The 20,570-nt window shown below is 36.9% G+C and overlaps 1 protein-coding gene across 10 annotated transcripts in view; it reads right to left on the reverse strand.

Moving 5' to 3' along the window:
* Nucleotides 1-4,877: 4,877 nt before the first annotated feature.
* Nucleotides 4,878-20,570, reverse strand: part of GCT (RNA polymerase II transcription mediator) — a 66,188-nt gene continuing 50,495 nt past the window's right edge. For 6 of the 10 annotated variants that reach the window (XM_020676182.2, XM_020676180.2, XM_088856006.1 and 3 more), the window contains 8 exons: nucleotides 18,011-18,275; nucleotides 17,778-17,853; nucleotides 17,539-17,626; nucleotides 17,332-17,410; nucleotides 13,746-14,041; nucleotides 6,473-7,538; nucleotides 5,967-6,341; nucleotides 4,878-5,798 (listed from right to left, as the gene is read on the reverse strand). In XM_020676182.2, the coding sequence (XP_020531841.1) occupies nucleotides 5,185-5,798; nucleotides 5,967-6,341; nucleotides 6,473-7,538; nucleotides 13,746-14,041; nucleotides 17,332-17,410; nucleotides 17,539-17,626; nucleotides 17,778-17,853; nucleotides 18,011-18,275 (2,859 nt within the window). In that variant the 3' untranslated portion in view covers nucleotides 4,878-5,184. The remainder of the gene's footprint in view (nucleotides 5,799-5,966; nucleotides 6,342-6,472; nucleotides 7,539-13,745; nucleotides 14,042-17,331; nucleotides 17,411-17,538; nucleotides 17,627-17,777; nucleotides 17,854-18,010; nucleotides 18,276-20,570) is intronic. The other 4 variants (XR_016047718.1, XR_016047719.1, XR_016047720.1 and 1 more) reach the window with 3 other exon arrangements.

Genomic DNA, 20,570 nt, shown 5'->3' on the forward strand with positions numbered 1-20,570 from the left:
CCATCTATTATAAGGAGTATATTGTTCTCTCTCAGAGCACATTATAAATAAATGTTAAGACTTTCTAACTCAAAAGTAAAATATAGGAATATGCATGCATGCATGCATTCATTGCATTGAATAAAACATACGGACCTTCTTACCGTTGATGGGAAAAGGAGATATGCATGATCTTGACAAAGAGAAATAAAGGGATATACACGTGATTTTTGTAAAGACAAGTAGGAATTGCACCAAATGGGCTTTTCACGATTTTAAGAGAGGTAGTGAGGTACTATACTATGGATACTTTTAGGGCCTCTGGTCTAAAATTGCATTAGGATAGGTGCACAAAGGATTTAGTACAAGGGGGGTTCTTATCATGTATTTCTTTCTAAAACATGGACGATGCAAAGCATTTCGGTTGATGTTCTTGGCCCTACAGAGGAGAAGGTTCATGCACAGGGAGAGGTGTACAATCCCCCCAAGAAGAACATTGTAGGATCTAGAATTGATAAAGATAATGACGCTTTCCCGAGTTGCAGTATGAGGATATCGCAATGGGTCTTAATGAAGAGCTCTCAAAAGTGTATGAAGCTATTAAAGCTAAGAAACAAGCATAGAAAAAAAACAGAGAAATTATCCCAGATATACTTTAATTTAAGTTTAATTGAAAAAAAATCCTAAACTTTCGTTTATCTCGTCTACACTTTTTTTTTTTTTTTTTTACCAAAATAGCATTCACTGTAGTTATGTTACTTATACTGACCGGCGTTTTAAGTACCGTAAACACTAACATATGTTATACAGTAAATTTTTTTTATATTTATCTATTTCATCTCTAATTTCTTTTATGTTGATCTATTCTTTCTCTCTATTTATATTTATCTATTTCATCTCTATTTGTTTTTCATATTTATTTCTTTTTCCTCTCTCCCATTCTTTTCTATCTCTTCTTTCTCTCTCTATAATCTTACTCTAAGTGCCAATTTGGACACAGTCAAATATCCCAGTTAGGGAGAGAAAAGATTTAGAAAGAGAAAGAAGAGAAATATTAAAAAGAATGAGAGAGAGAAATAAGAGATAAACATAAAAAAAAAAAATAGAGAGGAATTAGATAAACATAATAAGGAAAAAGGGTTTTACGGCATTTTAAGCACCGTATAACATGGGTTAGTTTTTATGGTACTTAAAATGCAGTAAAATTGGTTTTAGTTTTTACGGTACTTAAAGTACCGTAATTGGTTTCACGGTCATAGCCATAGTTTTACGGTACTTAAAGTACCGTAATGCTAATTGAAGTTACTACGTCATTTTAAATACCGTATAAAATGATACCTATTAAATTATTACAGTATTTTAATTACCGTAATACTCATTCAACTTATTATAGTATTTAAATTACCATAATGTTCTTTACGGTATAAAGATTACCGTGAAAGTTATTTTTGTCCAAAAAAAACAAAAAATTGTGAGAAATGGTGTAGGTGAGGTTTTGAAAAATTAAGGGTTTGTTTCCGATTATAGTAAAATATAAGTATATTAACGATAATTTTCCAAAAAAAAAAAACGAACCTCTGTCAAAGGTGTATCAAGCTATCAAGGCTAAGATTAAGGTAGAGAAGGATGAGGATTCAGAGAAGGGAGATAAATTTTTTAAAGAGGATTGTATAGCCCTTTAGGAAAGGACCCCGTTAAAGAGAAAAATGGCTCAAGATGCAAAAGATTGTCTTCAATGCTGGGCTTCTACACGGGCTCCCCAAAAGCCTCGAACGGGTGGAGGTATCATAATCATCAGTGATTGATAGTGATTAATATTATACCTTGCCATGCGGTTAGGCTTCCTTATTTCTTAGAGATCATTGGTGTATTTGAAGTTTGAATGTCTGAGGTTTGGGGTGTTTTGGAGTAATGGGTGCTAGTGTCTCCAGTGTCCTATGAGGTTATGATATGTGGGATCCCTCCTTTTTTTTAGTAGCATTTGTAGTGTTATGAGGGACAATGGATTCTTCTCCTATCTCTTAACTAAGATGTTTTCAATAACCTTGACATTTAACTTTTATGTTGCTACTGCAAATTTTTGTACCATTCTCTTCCATCTGTTGTTTTTGTGCTCTTTAATATATTTTTGTTCCGCAAAATTTTGGAATATGTTTGATAACATCTATATGTTCGATTCGAGCACAATGCAAAAACGCATACATCTAATCTTCAAAAATAAACACGAACATCCATTGGGATTTCAGCCCATTTCTTTTTCATATCTTAGATTAACCATCAAAAGCAAGTAGTTACAAATGCATTTATGTCCAACAGAGGATTACTCATTCACCCATAAACCACATTCAGAGACGTCAAACTTATTGGGAAATGATTTCCTGGCAACAGAAATTAAAAAAGGCCTAGAATAATAATGCCTTAAGGAGGGGTGGTATATCTAGTGATAAGAAGCTATGGAGATCATCTTCCTCTAAATCATCGGCTGCTAAGGAAATTAAATCAATATGAATTAAAGTTTCAAAGATTCATGGGCCTATGTCTAATGATAATCAAGGTGGACTTGGATTATTTTTATTTTATTTTATTTTTATTTATTTTTTATTTTTTATTTATTATTTATTTTTATTTTTTATGAACAGGAAAACTAAGAGCTAAGACTCCGCCTAGGCCACTCGAAATCGGCCGAGTAACTCGGCCTCACCCTATCAGCAAAGCGAGTTTTGGAGAAGATCATACAATATATTTGCAAAGTTTAATTGAATTAATTCTACAAATTTTAGTCTATGTTTGAATGGCTCTGCAATCAGACTTCACGAACATGTTGCCCCAGGGTTGGGTTCAATTCTCCCCAAAGACCATTACTTTTTGAAAGTTGCCATAGTTTTTAACAATGTTATAAGATACGTCTCAACCAAGGTACTCGGATTTTGGCCGAGTTTGAGTAACTCACCTGAGTTGTGTTCACTTAAAATAAAAAATAAAAAATAAAAAAAGACAAAAACAAGATAAATAGATGATAAATATAATAACAGGCATTTAGTGCAAGCCTCCAAGTGGCATATTGTTTTTCTCATTCCGCTTTTTCAATGAGCATGTGGTTCAATTCTCACGAGCACTATTCATTTTGGTTTTGTTTAGTGTACATAAGTATAAGATTCTTAACCTTTGCAACTTTAACTTAGAATGTTAGATATCTTGGTGTTTTTTAACGTACAAAAAGTATAACATCCTTCCTTAACCTTTCCAATTTGAACTTAAAATGTTGGATATCATATTGGTTGGGTTACCATTAACAAATGTACCGTGTGATATAACATAAAAATGACAATTAATATATAGTTTTCAAGTCTCCTCACCGTAAAAGGACACATATATACTATCCAACATGCTATCCACACATTCTTACGTGGAATGAGTACTTATTTTTTGGTTTGGCCATGAGTACTTATTTATACATTATCCTATTTAAAAAAAAAAATCAAAAATACCCCAAGTCACATACTAATTTTTTAAAAACTATTTTTCCACTATTTTTTTTAATTGTTTTCAGTGGACTGAGTTATTCGGACTCGGGTGAGTACTCGGCATGGCCTGAGTAGTCAGCCCGATTGGGCTCTTCAAACACGGGTTCTTCTAGAGCCTGAAAAACCTTAGCGCTTAATCGTTCCTCACTTCCTCGTCTCCTTACTCAAAAATCACAATTACTCAAAAACCTTTTTTTGAAACGTACGAAATAATCAATACCTTGATGGATGCAGCCATTCCATGATCAAAAAATGGGCAGTAGAATGCGTGATCCAAGGATATATAAAACTGCATTATAAATGGTGTAGCTAAAATTGTAGTTGGGAAACGTGTTCCCGAAAATTGGAATCTCGATTTCAATCGCTGAGGGCCTCAACTTAGGCGGCGAGATAAGATGGCTCCTTTGGTATTAAAAACGTGAACCCAATGGGATCTGGATTTCATAAATGGCGATTCTTGTGTTTTGTTATTTTGGAATCAAGATCTTAATGCATTATGGAGCGCGAATCGTATGATGGGAAACGAGAACCTATGATATTCAGGAGGGCGATATCAAAATGTGAGGAACTCGATCCCGTATAACATAGAGCGAGATCTCGATCCCGTATAACATAGAGCGAGATATTGGAAAAATTAACTTAAGTTCCAAACGCTGCTCTAGGATCGAGAGAAGCGAGATTCTGGAGGTGATCCCCTCTGGCCTGGCGATCCTGATAGCTATGGTTTTTATAGTTTATTTTAAGATGTATTATTTTTAGAACTTAAAATTCTTTTTTCTTTTTTACTTATATTCACAAGTCTTAAAAATCAAGATGATCTCAATTACAGTCTTCTAGCTTGAAATACTCTTTTCTGCTAGATCTTAAAATCAAGATGATCCGAATGACAATCACTTTACTTCTATAGCATAAGTTTCCACCTTTTATAAATTTTTTCCAAAAAAAAACTTAAATCAATTATAAATAATAAAGAAAATATATAATGAAACCATTTACCTTTGATACACGATGGTCAAAATTAATGTTGACCGATGTAAAATTGGATGGCTGCATTTATTTCATTGACCAAATTCAAAGTTCAAAAAAATATTTTTCGAACTTTGTAACACATCCAAAATATCTGATTTCACATTATATGGTTAAATAATTGTGACCTTCTTGAACCAAAAAGTAAATAGTTTCATTGTAAAGAATGAGTTTATCTTTAGAGTTCTTTTTCTAGTTTTAACTAAACTTTCACGAGTTGCTATGGACCTCTTACTTATGCCCCACCGCACGAGCACATTTAAACGACGACGTTATTGTCCTTTCGTGTTCCCTCCCTATCCTAACCTGTATCTGCAGTTTGATCTTTTATCATTTGGATATCAGATATTGATCATCATTTTGATATCTATCAGAAATTTCTACTGTTACATTCCAAAATCCAGATTTCCAATTCATCTACAAACCCCCAAATGGGGGAAGTGAGTCCGAATTAGATGGCCTGGGTAGAATATTCGTACAACATACAGAAACTTTACTCATTCAGAAATTTACTTGTACAGAAACCGTTAAGGATACCTTGCTGGATAATTGGAGGGGCTCGAAATATACAGCGACCTATCAAAAAGCTGCCGATGCCCCCACGTATTTTCTCTAGGCATAAAGAGAGACTAATGTGGAATTGTAGTTTCCTCACTCATTGAAACTTCTCCTGTTCACAAAGCTGCCCCTCCGCATAGTGAAGAAGCCTCCTCAGCCTCAGCAATATGTCGCAATGGAATGGCAGAGCAGTGCGTCTCTCTAGATATGATGGGCTAACCGTCATCCATGAGAGAGCATGTAATTCTGCTGCCACACCCTCTAAAATCTGATGAGCATCTAACCCACTGTTCTCTGAACTTGGAATTCTGCACTGCTTAACTCCACCACCCTTACCTGATGATGACACTTCCTGGGCATTAATATTGCTGGAGGCACCACCACCATAGTAATCAACTAAACTGACAGAAAGGATCGAAGGCCATTCATCCTTGACATTTCTCATGAAATCCTTCCTGATTGTGGGCACTGCCCTTGATAGCACAAACCCAGTTGTGAGAGGAATGGCCAAACCTTTGCTGTGTAAGAGATGAGCAAGAGGCGGGGACTCGGCTGTGAGCCCCACCGGGAGCTGCAAAGGCATGGGAGGGAGAAAACGCATACTCGGATTTGGTATGACCATGTAAGATGCTGCAGTTGAACCAAGAGATTTGACTGAACTGAACCCTTCCCAGTAGCTTGGCGGTCCTCCAACACCTTGACTTCCTACCCCTGCACAAAATCCAAAAATTCAAATTTCTGTTGAAGAAAAGAAAAATTTCAGAATCAGATTAAATGCTATCAACAAGAGCAATAATATTTGCACAATAAGTAACAAAAACCCAATTGATTTAAATCATAAAGACAGTTTGCCTTGCACAAACTGAATATGAAAATTACCAGTAGGAGAGGCACCCATCTCTACAGGGCATATCAACTGCAGGGTATGGTCGACGGAGACTGCTACGAAGCTGATACTCTGCACCCACTGGAAAACTCCTCTTGGGGCATCTCCCACAAGCTGTCCTGGCAACATCTGCTTTCTTGTATTTGTTTGTGTTAGTCCACCCTTCAAAAAGCTGGATGATTTTGAATGAGAGCCATAAAGAGAAGGGTTTGGTTGAGAAGGCATGGCTCTATCCTGCATCAAGCTTATCTCCTGCTGCTGTAGGGAGTTTCCATTACCAGATGCTGACTCTGGAACAGATCGCCTCAGTTGCAAGGGCCATTTCTTAACTTCATTTCCCCCAACCGCATAAATAGCCTTCTGCCATTCTGAAACAGCAATACGAAAGTCACTTGTTAGTTATAGGGGAATCTCAACATTGTGGAAAAGCTTCAAGCATAATACTATCAAAGAAATTTTAAGCATCAACAAGTGAGTGGACAAACCATGAATATAATACCTTGGCACTCCAGCTCAAAGAAGCTGCCAATGCGCGAGATTACAATATCCCTAGGCTTGACAATAGCTGCATCGGTAGCAAAGGATGACAACATCTGACAACCCTGCTGAAGAACTTGTACAAAGAGACACTGGAGACCTTTTGTGTCTTGACGACCACTAATACCCCCAAATGGAAAAATATGGCTGTCTAACAACTCTCCCCTTGAATCTGTCCATATGCAGACTAGCCAACGCCAATCCTCAGTCCACCCATAGCAGCAATGAAGGCTCACCACCTTTTGACTGCAAGATCCAACCACACCATCGCTTTCTGATACGTCAATGATGGGGGTTCCAGCCATAGTATCTGCAGAGCCACCCAGGTTGTTACATACTCCACTGGTCTCATCATATCTAGATGGTTCTGAAGCAGTAAGTGACACCCCCTGCTCCAAGGAGCCAGGATCTGCCAATATGAATAGTGGTTCAAATAAGTATCGCAATTCGTCCTGAGAAAGAACGTCTCCTGAAGCACTAAAATCACAAAGAGATTCTCCAGGCCTCATTGCTTGCCACGAGCTATCCCAACTGAGTGGGCCATCTCTTTGAAGAGCGGTTCCTGTATTTCGAGACGTCACTGTATCCTTCCAAAGGCCAGGAACAGGTGAACCCACATGGGTCAATGTTGATCGAAGCCTGCCACCCAAAAGTATTGACAATGGTGCTGCTTCAGTTGGGTTAATACAGCGGGGAACTCTTCGAGCCTTGTTGTATACAGTGAAGGCTATCTCCTTCAAGACAACCAACTCAGTAAGTGGTGGCCTAGTTATCCTGAGGATTGTTTCTGCTGTCACAATCTGCAAGACCAACTTAGGAATACTGAATCCTGAAAGGGTTAGAACATTGGAAATTGATGTTTCGTCTACATTGGAAGACCAGCTCAGAGCCTTCGCAAGTTGACTGTGCAACAGTGATCTCTTCTCTTTGTCATATGCAAAAATGGTTGACCCCAGAGCTCTGGAAGACTCAACTACAGTCTGAAGAACAGCATCAGGGTCGAGGAAGGGACAAACAACATAGATCACCTGGATATTCAAAGGTAAATTAAATGGCATGTTTTGATATGATATTGGAGCAGCACAAGAAGCATAAAATAGTTCACTTAGGAGGAAGTATATAACCAACGACTTGGGAGGTCACACCTTGCTACCTATCTTCATTTTTTTTAAAGTAAAATATGAAGGGGTAAACTGATTACATCAAGCTGCTCCAATTGGAACAACCTACAAGGTGGAACTTCCTAGTATCATTACCACCTCGCCGTAAAAATTGTCCTCGGAAGTTTTTCGAATCATAACTGGAACATGGCGTGATGCAGTCATTATCCAAGGATGAAAACTTTTCACTTGTGTGTTCTCATTGTTATGCTTCAAGTTGCAATTTGACGATCTCAGTTATCTACGAAGGCTATTTCTAGGGTTTTTCATAAGTTTTCTGTTTTTTGCCCTCAAATCTTAGTTTAAACTACAGGCCTAAAAATAGTGACGAATTGTACGAATAATTAGAGTTTTGCATTTGGTATTTAAGGAATTATTAGGGGTATTTTAGAGTCTTACAGTATGTTTATAAAAGACTATAATTTGTTCACTGCCAAGGGGGGATCGGAAATTTTATTGAAATTGTAATGGAACGCCATGATGCATGATTAATAGTTGTTGCACTTTCCCTCGTTTTGAGATTTTCACAACTTTCTTTGATTTTCGCTATAGCAAAGTGGTATCCGAGCTGACTTGATCGCGCCTGATTATAGCCCCAATAGCTGCAGAAGTTCCTTGGGACCCGAGGTGTGCAATGGATGGCAGGGTTGACTCAAAGGTTGGATCAATTGATGGATATAGTAATCCATCGATTGGCAACCTTGAAAACATGTTGAGAAAGTAGGAGCTGCATGAGATTCGCGTTAACTACCCTACAAGTTATGAATATTATCCAGAAGCTTCTGAAAAGAATCCATTTGCAGCTGTGTTTTTTCCGGATAGCAAGATTGAATTACCACTTATTTACATAATTGGTTAGCCTATATATAATGGGGATCCAAAAGAAGAAAATGTGATCAAATAGGAATGTGATGGAAAACTATTTTTTATTGCAAGGACTCTAAAAGATTTTAAATTTCAAAGTTTCGTAGTGAACGCGAAGACCCTATTCTAGAAGGATTTTTTAATGAATTTCAACTATTATTTGGGAACGATTTTGTTCAATCCCATAAACATCAAAAATACATTATCATATGGAGATCCAATGAGGGTAAACTAAAGTTGATGGGGAGAGCACACCAACTACCAAAAGTGAAGTCAAAAGTACAAAGTACATAGAACATCGATAAAAAAAACGAGGGATCTCATAATGAACTCGAGGACAAGTTCTTTCGAGAAGGGGAGAATGACGCAGTCATTATCCGAGGATCACTTCTCACTCGTGTGTCCTTTTTTGGTGCTTCTAGTTGCAATTTGAAGATCTCTCAGTTATCTATAGAGGCTATTTCAAGGGTTTTTTACATAAATTTTCAATTTTTACCCTCAAATCTTATTGTAACATACATGCCTAAAAATAGTGACAAATTTTAGCCCTAATTAGCACTTTTTTTTTTTTTTTTGGGGGGGGAGGGGGGGGGGGGGTATTTATTGTTGGGGTATTTTAGAGTCTTAAATAGTTTACTTGGATTTCAAGTTAATTTTAGGGGCTAATATGCTTATAAATAGACTATTATGTGCTCATTGTGAAAGAGGATAGAAAATTCATTGAAATTATGACAGAAATTTTGAGCACTAGAGCTATGATGCTCGATTAAAGATTGTGGTCCTTCCTCGATTCTCGTTGCATCACGGTGCTCGGAGGGGAGATATGTAGGGATGGCGCTAAGTGTTGCCTTTACTAGTGTAAACTCACTAGCCATACAGAGGAACTGGAACACTGCAACTTCACTAGCCATACAGAGGAACTGACCCTTGCACAGTGCCAATGATCTCTCCATGCCTTCTGTTTAGTCCCAAGTTCCTCTGTCGCTTCACCTTGTTCAAAGGCAGATTAAGGTATTTGATTAGGATAGAATCCACCCTAAATCCCTGCAGACCCAAAAATTGTATCAAGCTTGATTCAGGTGTGCCAGTTCCAAGAAAAGAATTGTCGTTCATGTCAACCCTCTGCCTTACTACAATTCTCAAATATGCAGATCAGAAGCCATAAGTTCTCCACTTGCTTGGCTGTTGCATCATGAAAAATAATCATATTTGTCTGTGTGCTATAGAACGGTATTGAGCCATCAGGACACACAAAAACTCTCAAAAGTTATTAAAGGCAGCCCTCAACAAAGTCAGCTTAAAACTTCAGCGACAATTGTGAACAGAAAAGGAGACATAACGTCACACCTCTCTTCAACCCCTAGAACTTTTGAAACAAACCTTTAGTAGATCCATTGATGAAAATGGAGAACATTGTTGAGAATAAATACTCCTTAGTACCATTATTCCATCGTGGACCAAACCCATCAGCTCCATAAGCAACAATAGAACCTTCCAATCCAAATAATTACAAGTTTTCTCCATGTTCAACTTGATTATTGACCCTGGCTTGTTTATTTAAACCTGGGATCGAAGCATTCATTGGCTATAAGGACACCATCCAAAATCTGACGCCCTCTGAGCTGACGAGCTAATATCACCCAAGTTTGATCCTGACCAAGACACAATGATGTTGCTCAGAATTTTGTAAGCTCAATCCAGAGAGGTAACTCTGCAAAAATCTCTAATGTCTTCAGTCCCCTCAAGTTAGGGGTTTGGATTTGTGAAATTTACATTGATAACTTCATTTATCCTTCTCTGGACGAGGGCTGTGACCATATCACATATAGTTTTTACCTTTAGAGAAAGTCACATATATTAAGCCTCATTACTTCCCAATTGTCTTGAACAAAGGCTATATTCTACCTAAGGTAGGGGACAGCCTCGAGTATCTCCTCTTCAAATGGCTATTGGTTCAATGGGCATTTTCTTCTATGGATCATTTCCGGATTGGGCTCATTCTATATACATATAGGGTGATATTTTGTCAAAACCATAGTTACCGGAATCTCTCCACCGACCTCACATTTCCAGTTCCGAAATCCGATTCCGCATTTCCGTTTAAGGGAATCTCCACAGAAACCGTTTTTCAGAATCTTGATTCAACACATCTTTAGAAACCATTTTTTGGAACCAAGGAAACTCGATCCCTTAATTTCAGAATCTTGATTCAACACATCTTTAGAAACCATTTATCAAAACCAAGGAAACTCGATTCCTTAATTTCGGAATCTCAATCCTACACATCTTTAGAAACTTGAACCCATTCATTGTTGGTAGACGTTCCCAGATATATCGAATCTGGATTCCAGCAAGGATTAAATCTTGATTCCACGTCAATTGGAGTACAAATCTTCCTTTGAATGCGTCTAGTGGTTACGTGGTTTCATTATTTTACTTGTGCCACCCTGAACGGCCTTTACTTTAAATTTAAAATATAACTCGTAAATACAACACATACAATTAAAAGTAAAACCATGGGGTATACATAATCCTATTTTGCCTTTATAATAATGAAGTCAAAATCACAATTTAGAAATACTTGTCTTTTGTATATAATGACCGTAAGTTCAATAGTCAACACAATTACTTTAAAATTTGAGAAACCTTCTAATAAGATACATCCAATATAGGTTCTAAAGTTGACAAGGATCAATATGTGCTTGTGGCTTCCTTCTCCATAAAAATGAAATCTTAATTCCTGGTTGGGGTCGTCAAACGCATTCCATAGTCCATATTATTGCAAATCCCCATCTCAAACTGGAATGTATCTCTGATACATATACTTCAAAAACTTGATTTCAAATATGTTAGAATCACAATTCGAAACAGCAATATATATCTATGTTCCACATATATCAGAAACTCGATTCCATAGATGTCGGAAACTCGATTTCACATATTAATAAATCTTGACTCCTAGAGTGTCAGTTTCAGGGGAATGGAATCTCGATTCCAAGGAGGATGGAATCTCGATTCCATATGTGGATAAAACTTGGATCTATTTCGATCGAAACACGATTCTCAAAAGCTAGGAATCTTGTTCCTAGTTATTCGTATTGTACGGACAACGATTCCTAAGACAGGAATCTTCTAGCTGGTCGCGATTCAGTGATTCCAGTTCCTAAGATGATTCGGGTTCCCAAGCATTTCCAACATTTTGACCCTTTGGTACCTGGTTTCCAGCACCCATCCTTTTGATATAAGTTTTCAAGGAACTGCACAATGGCACTGCTAACTTCGAGTTCTCTCCATTCCCTTGGCTTTGACCACAATGCTAGTAATTTAATTAAATTACTAGTTCCTTTTCTCACATTTGCTATTCTATGAAAAAAAATCCATGTTCTTATCACCATCTCTGAGCCATTTGATTCTAAACCTCTTGTCACCTCTTTATTTCTTCAATTAGAACTATTCCTTGAAAACTTCATCTTGAGGGAAGCTCTAGAGACCCTTTCCGTCAACAATAAGGGGTAGGACTCCTCTCTACAAGTAAGTTCCTGGATCTACGACAAAATTTGAATTTTCTGTTCTGTCACGCTCCCAAATTTCTCCAAATGAGCAAGCCTATATCTTGTTGATCCAAAACTCTTCACCGCTCCTTGACCATCTCCTGAAAACTTGGAGCTCCATTCACATAAATTCAAATCTCAATGGAATTGGTCCTCTTCTCCCTACATCTGTATCAAGCATAATGGTGCAATGATCTGAAGCCAGCCTAGTGAGGCAATTTTGATTCACTCCAGGAAATTTGCCTTCCCAATCCCATGTGATTAGGAATCAGTCCATCCTCGTAAGCACCAGGCCGGTCCTATTGTTGGTCTATGTAAAATGTTTTCCCCCCATGACCTACGATCTAGCCACATTGTGATTATTTTGCTTCCTACTTTCTTCTCAAAAGAGGGTTGGATGACATTGAAATATCCCCTGACACACCAGGCAAATTCCAACTGAATCAGATCTCATCAAGCTCTTTCCAAAAACTCGATCCTTGGGTTGTTTGGGCCATATAAAACAGTTTGCACCCATTTGAACCTTCAATTGATTGCAACGGTACAGAGATAGAGTAGAGTCCAGAGACTGCATCAGCTTTCTTTATGAATTTTCTCCCATTGCATATCAATATGATTCCTGCTGAGGTGCCAACAGTAGGAAGTTCACGGATTTGACCACAAAAATGTCATGCCAGATAAATCATTTCTTTCTTGGCAATCCAATGTTCATGGATTCCACTACATAAATTTTGGGGTTGGGGGAGAAGGTGGCCTTAGAAGGCCAACAGGGTGCTCTTGGTACTCTATTACCCAAAGTAACTCAACAAACCACAAATATGGTGAAGGAAACTATATAATACTTCCATCGCTTGATGTTACAAATCCACCTCCTGGGTATCTAACTACACAATGATATGTGTAAGATCTCACTACTCTTGCTCATGTAACAGATAAAAGCATTGCATGTACAGGTTAGAATTGAATGTAAGCATATAATAAAAGAGTGAGCATGCCAATCTTACATGAGACTTGCAAAAGCTCAACAAATTTGAAAGACTTCTTTATGAATTATTTAGTGAACCTCTTAAATTATAGTTTTCTACATCCTCTTGACAGGTCTTCATCAAGAAAGACAATTGCAAAATGACATATTTAGGCAGCATATCAAAGCTTATTCTCTACATCTAGTGAGGCTATCCGACTGTTGCCTCCATTCTAATTCAGGGTTCACTGTTTCCAACATCACGTACTTTAAGCACACAACAAGGGCAGTATCGTGACTGCATCTAATCTGGTCTTTCATGACAAGAATCACAATGAATTAAATAGCTAATCTCTTTATATTACGTGGGTAGGTTATTTCACCCTACATCTCCACCAGAAAAGCTTTTATGTATTGGGGGAAGTCCAACAGGAAACCCTTTTTACTTATTTCTGTATATCAAAATGCAATGGGATTCATCATATTGCATAAAAGAACCAACGCAGTTATTAACATGCTTAAAGGAAACTGCCACATTCTAACATACAACCATGTAGAGGAATGGAATTTATTAAATACTTATGTGCTGTTAAAAAAGGCATCACTTTGGATCATACTAGCAGAAGCACTGCTATCCACTTAAATACTAAGCGTGGCACCTCAAACTGTATGATTAATTAGATATAGTACACTTACCATACATGTACCACCTAAAACTTCTTTTTGATTCGCAGACAAATTTGACGAGAGTCGAAGGGTCCTGAGCACCTTCGAAAGAGATTTGCAATAGCTGCTTGCGTTCCAGCCTTCACTTAAGGCAAGAACAAAGTCACTAATTGAGCCCATGGAGGAAAATGTGCTTCCAGGCTTTTCAGTTGATTGGGGGACATCTAAAAGAACAAAACCAGAAGATGACCACTTCTCTGAGGATAGTCCGATCTGATTTCCAACAATTTGGGGTGCATGCGTCCCCAATTTGCAAGTCTCATATACTGGCAAGACAAAAAAACATTTCAGCATTGATGCACAAATGTCGCATTCAAAACTATATATAAATGACAGAGGAGATGATGGATTTCAAATACTTTTAAAAAGTAAATGTTGAAGCATATGAAAAACCAAATAGCACTTCAACCAAGAATTGATACGGAAAAACATTGGAATATTCACTGCATACCAACAAATTCAGGAAACGAAAAAATTAAAGTCTAGTGTATTGGGATTTCAACCTAACAGAACGGAATGTGGAGGTTCCCCAAGATTTAACATTCGGAAAACAAATAAATTTCTGTACAACAGGACCCACAATAGTGGACATGATTTATAAATTTGATGCATCATGAGAACAATTCTCAGAAATATTAGTCTCTCTCATTCTATCATGTCAAAGGCAAACCACTTTGCCTAGGCCCCAACCTATGAGAAATAATAAATAGAACTTTTTCAACCATTTAGGCTGCTAAAACAAAGAGGTCATGTTTCAGCCAAAGAGATTGAACAAAGAGTACCGCATTAATCTAAACCCTTGGCTGTCCCATTTCTTCCACAACGTCTATTTTGAGGTATGTTGTTTACCACAATTTCTCAATTGACTCAATATGTAGCGGGCTTTGTAGTCAGTGAAGAAAGTTCTTTGGTTTATTGACATGCATATTTACAGATTAGCAAAATTTCAAAGGAAAAAAAACAACCTTATCTAAATCATTTATCACATTATTTTCAAGTGTTATCGCATTATTTTCAATTATAAAACCTATGACAGTTTTTATATTTGGTCTAGAAATTATCCAATGCTTGATTAATTTTTTCTTTGTTATTTAGTAACTTGACTAACTTCCCTTACTTAATTTTTCATATTCCTAAACATTTTCAGAAAAACTGAATTGTTTCTGTAAAACAACAAATCAGAACCATTCATAGCCAAACTGAAACATCTTTCACACTAGGATAAAACTTCCTATAGTGCTACTTACACCCTTTAATTTGGAGATTTATTTTTATGATAGTGATGTAGGAAATTTGAGAGAACGGTAAAATCAATAAGAAATAAAGCCAAACACAAGCACATTTCAGACAAACCTAAGGTTTTTTCTCCACACTCAAGCTAGTGTTGCAAAAGTCATTCCGGAAAACCACGCGACCTCTTTATAATATTATTTAATGATCCAAGTACAAAAAATGTCCAAACAAATAATACATTGACCCATACATCCTAACTTAAACTTAACATTTGTAATGACAGTTTGACCCCTGTAAACAGTATCCATGAACAGTACCTGTGAATAGTACGTATGAAGTAAATAAAAAATATAAAATCCTCATAATCCCTAAAAAACTAAAAAACTCTAGAAACAAACCCAAAAACCAAAATTACAATATATATCCTTTGAAATTGAATAAAAATTAAATATAAGAATAATTTTGCCCTCCATCATTCTCCCCTACTTGGAGAAAACTCGTCCTCAAGTTTGAAGTGTGCTAAGATAAATTCAATATCAAAACCACCTTCTTCAACCTTCTTCTTTGTCGGCTCAAATATTATTTGTGGTAAAAAGAATTCCACAAGAAATAGATCCTCATATATATATTGAGGAATCGATGGAAATTTATCAAATTCAGTTATTCTTAAACTCCCATTGAAAATCATATAAGATATTCCAAACTCAATTTTCTAGTCTTTAGAGGCTTTCTCGGCATTTATTTCATTACTCCCAGAATCTAGGGCCACAATTTATAGATTCTGAATAGACCATGCTTCATTGCACTACTCTGATTCCAATGCCCTAAATCTCCTAAATGTTCCACCTCTTTGAAATCCTTAATATCTTCATCTTTTTCTTCATCAAAGATCAATTTAACAACAAAATATTGATCATTGTCGTACATTGGATCTACTAAGTGATCATGTTGTTCATTAGAGTATATATTGAAGAGTGGTGGCCAAATCCAATCTACAGTTCGCTGATTTTCAAGACAACCTGCGTCAAAATCAATAATATCCTCATTTAAATAAAAAACCCTAGAGTGATGTCCATCACAACTAGGTCTTTCGTCGCTTTGCTCTTCGCTTGACTCTTCACGCGGAGCATGGAGGTGAACAGGGTTGCACTCGACATCTTCTTGGGCGGAAAGATCACCCACCGTCTTTCCCATGAATGATGCTCGCAAACTGCAACATCAGCTGCTGAACTTGCCTTTTCAGCTCCCCAATTTCTTCATCTCTAGGATCACAAAATGGATATATGAAAACCAGCGACAGCTCCTTCTTGCTGCCATAGATTCGCCCAAATTACAAAATTTTAAGCATAGAATCAAGAAAACCTCGGTGAAATCGGAAAGTTCTAAGCTGATTTGGAAAACATTAGCCCAAAATCAACAAACCCTAGACTTGTCTGCACTTTCCTGGATTTGTTGTTGAAATAACCTTGAGCTCTGATACCAAATTGATGCAAGGAAAAATTGAAGGAAACTGTAAAATCAGCAAGAAACAAAGCCAAACACAAACACAATTCAAACAAACCTAATGTTTCTTCTCCACACCGAGGCTAGGGTTGCAAAAGCCTGAGCTTTACTCTTCTCAATTTTGGAAAAGCACATGATTGCCTTCTAATAAGCCACCACACACCTATTTATAATATTATTTGATGTTCCAAGTACAAAAAGTGTCCAAACCAATAATACATTAACCCATATATCCTAACTTAAATTTAAAATTTGTATTGACAGTTTTACCTTTGTGAACAGTACCCATGAATAGTACTCATGAAGTAAATAGAAAATATAAAAATCTTAGAATCCCTAAAAAACTAAAAAACCCTGTAAACAGGGTTGCCTCCATCAGATAGCATATATCCCAGAGTGTTTGAGGTGGTCAAGACATATTGTACACAGCATGAAAGGGGGAAACCCAAAAACTTGAGTCCATGGTCACAAAAGTATTCACTCATATAACCATTAGAAAAAAAAACAAGCACTATCATAACTCTTGGAATATTATTAACAATAAACTTTTAAGTTAAGAGAAGAAAATTACATTTGAAAGTGACTTTTAAAGAAACTAATATGGGAATTTTTCGATTTTTAAAATGATGAATGGCAAATATACCACGAATAACAATCAATAAAATAGACAAATATCCTAGAATAAAATAAAACTACAAGAACTGCAGTGACTCATTGAAACGCTCTATATGATTACATCTCAGGTTCAGGAAAGTACATCTCGATAAATATAAATTCTAATGGAACCAAAGACATATGAAATAAGACAACTCATACATACCAGTTCCCAGTTGCTGGAAAAAGTCAGCAGCAGCAGTAGTCAGCGGGTCAATGTCTGGACATACAACGTAATAAGTCATCTGTAACAGGTAGGTCAAGTAAGACCAACAATTACCATTGAATACAATGTGGAATGGAATACCAAATAGTATATGCTGATGAGGTTGGAAGAATAAATAGTATATAATGAAGAGGTTCTGGGTCTCACAGGTTTGGGAAGAGCATATGGTTCTAGGGGAGCCTTCTCAAATAACTGTATGGCATTTGCAGATGTCTTGAGCCAATCGTCCTGATATCTATGACATCAATTATTAAATGAGTCTGAACATGCATAAGATACCGAAGGCTATTAAGGAAATAAGAGGTTCAAGGGTGTAATAACATGTTCATTAAGGAAATAAGAGTTTCAATGGTGTAATAACAATATTTTCATCAATGGCTTCTTACCCAACAAGTATTGAAGGAACTGAGAGTGCCATAACTGTTGATTTACTACGAGGGGGCATCATTTGTTGTTCGGAATCTGAAATAGAACTTGCATGATTAGATTGCTTATGAAGATAATCTAAACTTATTCCATCCATAAATATGGAAATTCAGAATTATCTATCTTCTGCCAGTGCGTAATCCATTGAATACCAAGTACCCGATTATTTTCATACTTTCATACTAATGCACACCTTTAATGCCCGCAGAAGATTGGGGTGGAGTAATTGGCTCTCCAATGCCAAGAGTTACAGTGCTTGAAGATTCCTTTGCATCATTTATCATCGATTCAACAGTACAACCATCGCTAGACATGCTCCCTCCTTCAATTGACTGAAAGCGACCTTTGCACCAATCATTGATTGGCAATGGACCGTCCAGATTTCTTTCACCAAATGCAGACTTTAGGGCTATTTTTAAATCGGACTGAAGCAAACTAATCACGGAAGACGAATGAACCTGTTACAATTGACATTAAGAATGAAGTTTACAAATATTAAATGAACATGTAAAATCCAGTAGTAATTACTATGGATGAACCAGGCGAGCATAGAGATTAAATACACAAATAATAGTGTATTTCAGAATAACTGATCTCACTTGTATCTGAAATGGTGAATTGTCCCCAAAAAAAAAAAAAAATTAAGAAAGGAATACCATTGCATTGACATGGTAAATGAACCACACTGACGGAGTACTTTTAGCCTACTTTGTTCAATCTGAATAACCTCTTAACCAAAAGTGTACTGTAAGCCATTTAGACTGGCCCTCAAACACTAGATTTCTTCCTTTTCACTCATATCTTGATGAACATTCACCTTCCAGAAAAGGGCCCAGTATTCTATTTCAGGTTCAGCTTTAGAGGGAATATGTTTCATCCGAAACCGTAGCTTTGGGAGCCTTTTCCACACACACACACACACTCAATATATTTGGGACAGTTCAAAAGTCCCACTTTAACTGCCCAAAACACAAAAAAACAAAGTGTTTGGGTGGTTCGAAGTCCTACTTTAGAACCACTTTAAACATACAAAAAAACAAAGCATTTGAGTGGTTCGAGTCCAACTTTAGAATAATCATTCTGACACAAAAAAAAAAAAAACCTAAGTGCTTGGGGGTTTGGGGTGTCCAACTCTCCAATTGCCGAAGATTGAAAGGCAGACTTTAAACCTCCCAAACACCTAATATTTTTGTGCTTTGGGTAGCTTAAAAGTTGTACTCTCAAACCAAAATGGGAACAAAGTTAAATGCTAAAAAATTTTGGCCTTCATTGTAAACTGTCCCAAAATTTGTTTGAGCCTAAATTTTAGGGATAGTCTTAAAAACACTAGATGAACAACATTAAAAAGTACAATTCTTTTAGCAGATCTAACCCAAGATCTAATGATGAACCAAATAGATAGCTGACATTAATTCGATTTCACTCTGCAAAGAAAATCGCGTTCTAGAGCTTTTTTAAATTTGAAATATTCACTTAGGTAAAGAGGATGTGTGCAAACAAATGGGGTTAACCTATGGATGTTTTCTATAGTGTTAGCCCATGGACGAACCTGATATTTTTCCAGTACACACACACATACATATAAACATATGTAAGCCTTAGTTTTGCTGGTCCTGCCTCATAGTATTACTAAAGAAAATTTTACATCACTGGAATTGATTAGAGGGTCTCAATATGGCATTGACGGCACCAAAAAAAAAAAGGGAAAATATCCCCTTATCCCTTATTTTTAACTTCTATATCCCATGAGACCCAAGAATTGAAAATATTACTTGTAAGCAAAAAGTCTCCATCGTTTCTATCTTACAATCCCTTAAACTCATTTGACCATGTATAATTGACCTCAACAACTTATGAAATGACTCGCTTGCCTCAAAACCTAACTACCTACCTCCTCTCTCTCTAAACTCAGTTTCTCCCTCTCTCTCTCTCTAAACTCCGTCTCTCTCGCCCCTCTCTCTCTCTTCTCTCGCCCCTCTCTCTCTAAAATCAGTCTCTCCCTCTTTCTCTCTAAACTCTGTCCCTCTCGCCTCTCTCTCTCTCTCTGCATTCATGGGCAGTAGGGACAAGCATTCAATAACAGGATTGAAAGTTTTCTCTCTCTGACACACAGAAGGAACAAAACAGCAGGATTGAATTTTTGCTTTTGATCTGCAGAAATTGAACAAAAGAACAAGATCGAAATTTCATTCTCTCTCTCACTACTAATTGAGAAATTGGACATTTCTCGCACACTGTACAAGTAGATCCACTTTCCCTTGTAGATCCTCTGAATTCCTTCAATTTCATTGCCTTGAAAATATGAAGAGAAAGAAAGAGAAAGGAGCAAAAGAGGCCTTCAATTTCATTGCCTTGAAAATATGAAGAGAGAGAAAAAAGCAGGGCTTTACCTGAACAACTTCCATAATTGTTTTTGTAACACAGATAAGTGACCCTAAACTCCGTCCCTCTCGCATCTCTCTCTCTCTCTGCATTCATGGGCAGTAGGGACAAGCATTCAAATAACAGGATTGAAAGTTTTCTCTCTCTGACACAGAGAAGGAACAAAACAGCAGGATTGATTTTTTTTTTTTAATCCGCAGAAATTGAACAAAAGAACAAGATCGAAATTTCATTCTCTCTCTCACTACTAATTGAGAAATTGGACATTTCTCGCACACTGTACAAGGAGATCCACTTTCCCTTGTAGATCCTCTGAATTCCTTCAATTTCATTGCCTTAAAATTATGAAGAGAAAGAAAGAGAAAGGGGCA

The sequence above is a fragment of the Amborella trichopoda genome, chromosome 13 (genome assembly GCF_054954075.1).
Source record: "Amborella trichopoda isolate Santa Cruz 75 chromosome 13, AtrichopodaSantaCruz75HAP2 v2.0, whole genome shotgun sequence".
Classification (NCBI taxonomy): domain Eukaryota; kingdom Viridiplantae; phylum Streptophyta; class Magnoliopsida; order Amborellales; family Amborellaceae; genus Amborella; species Amborella trichopoda.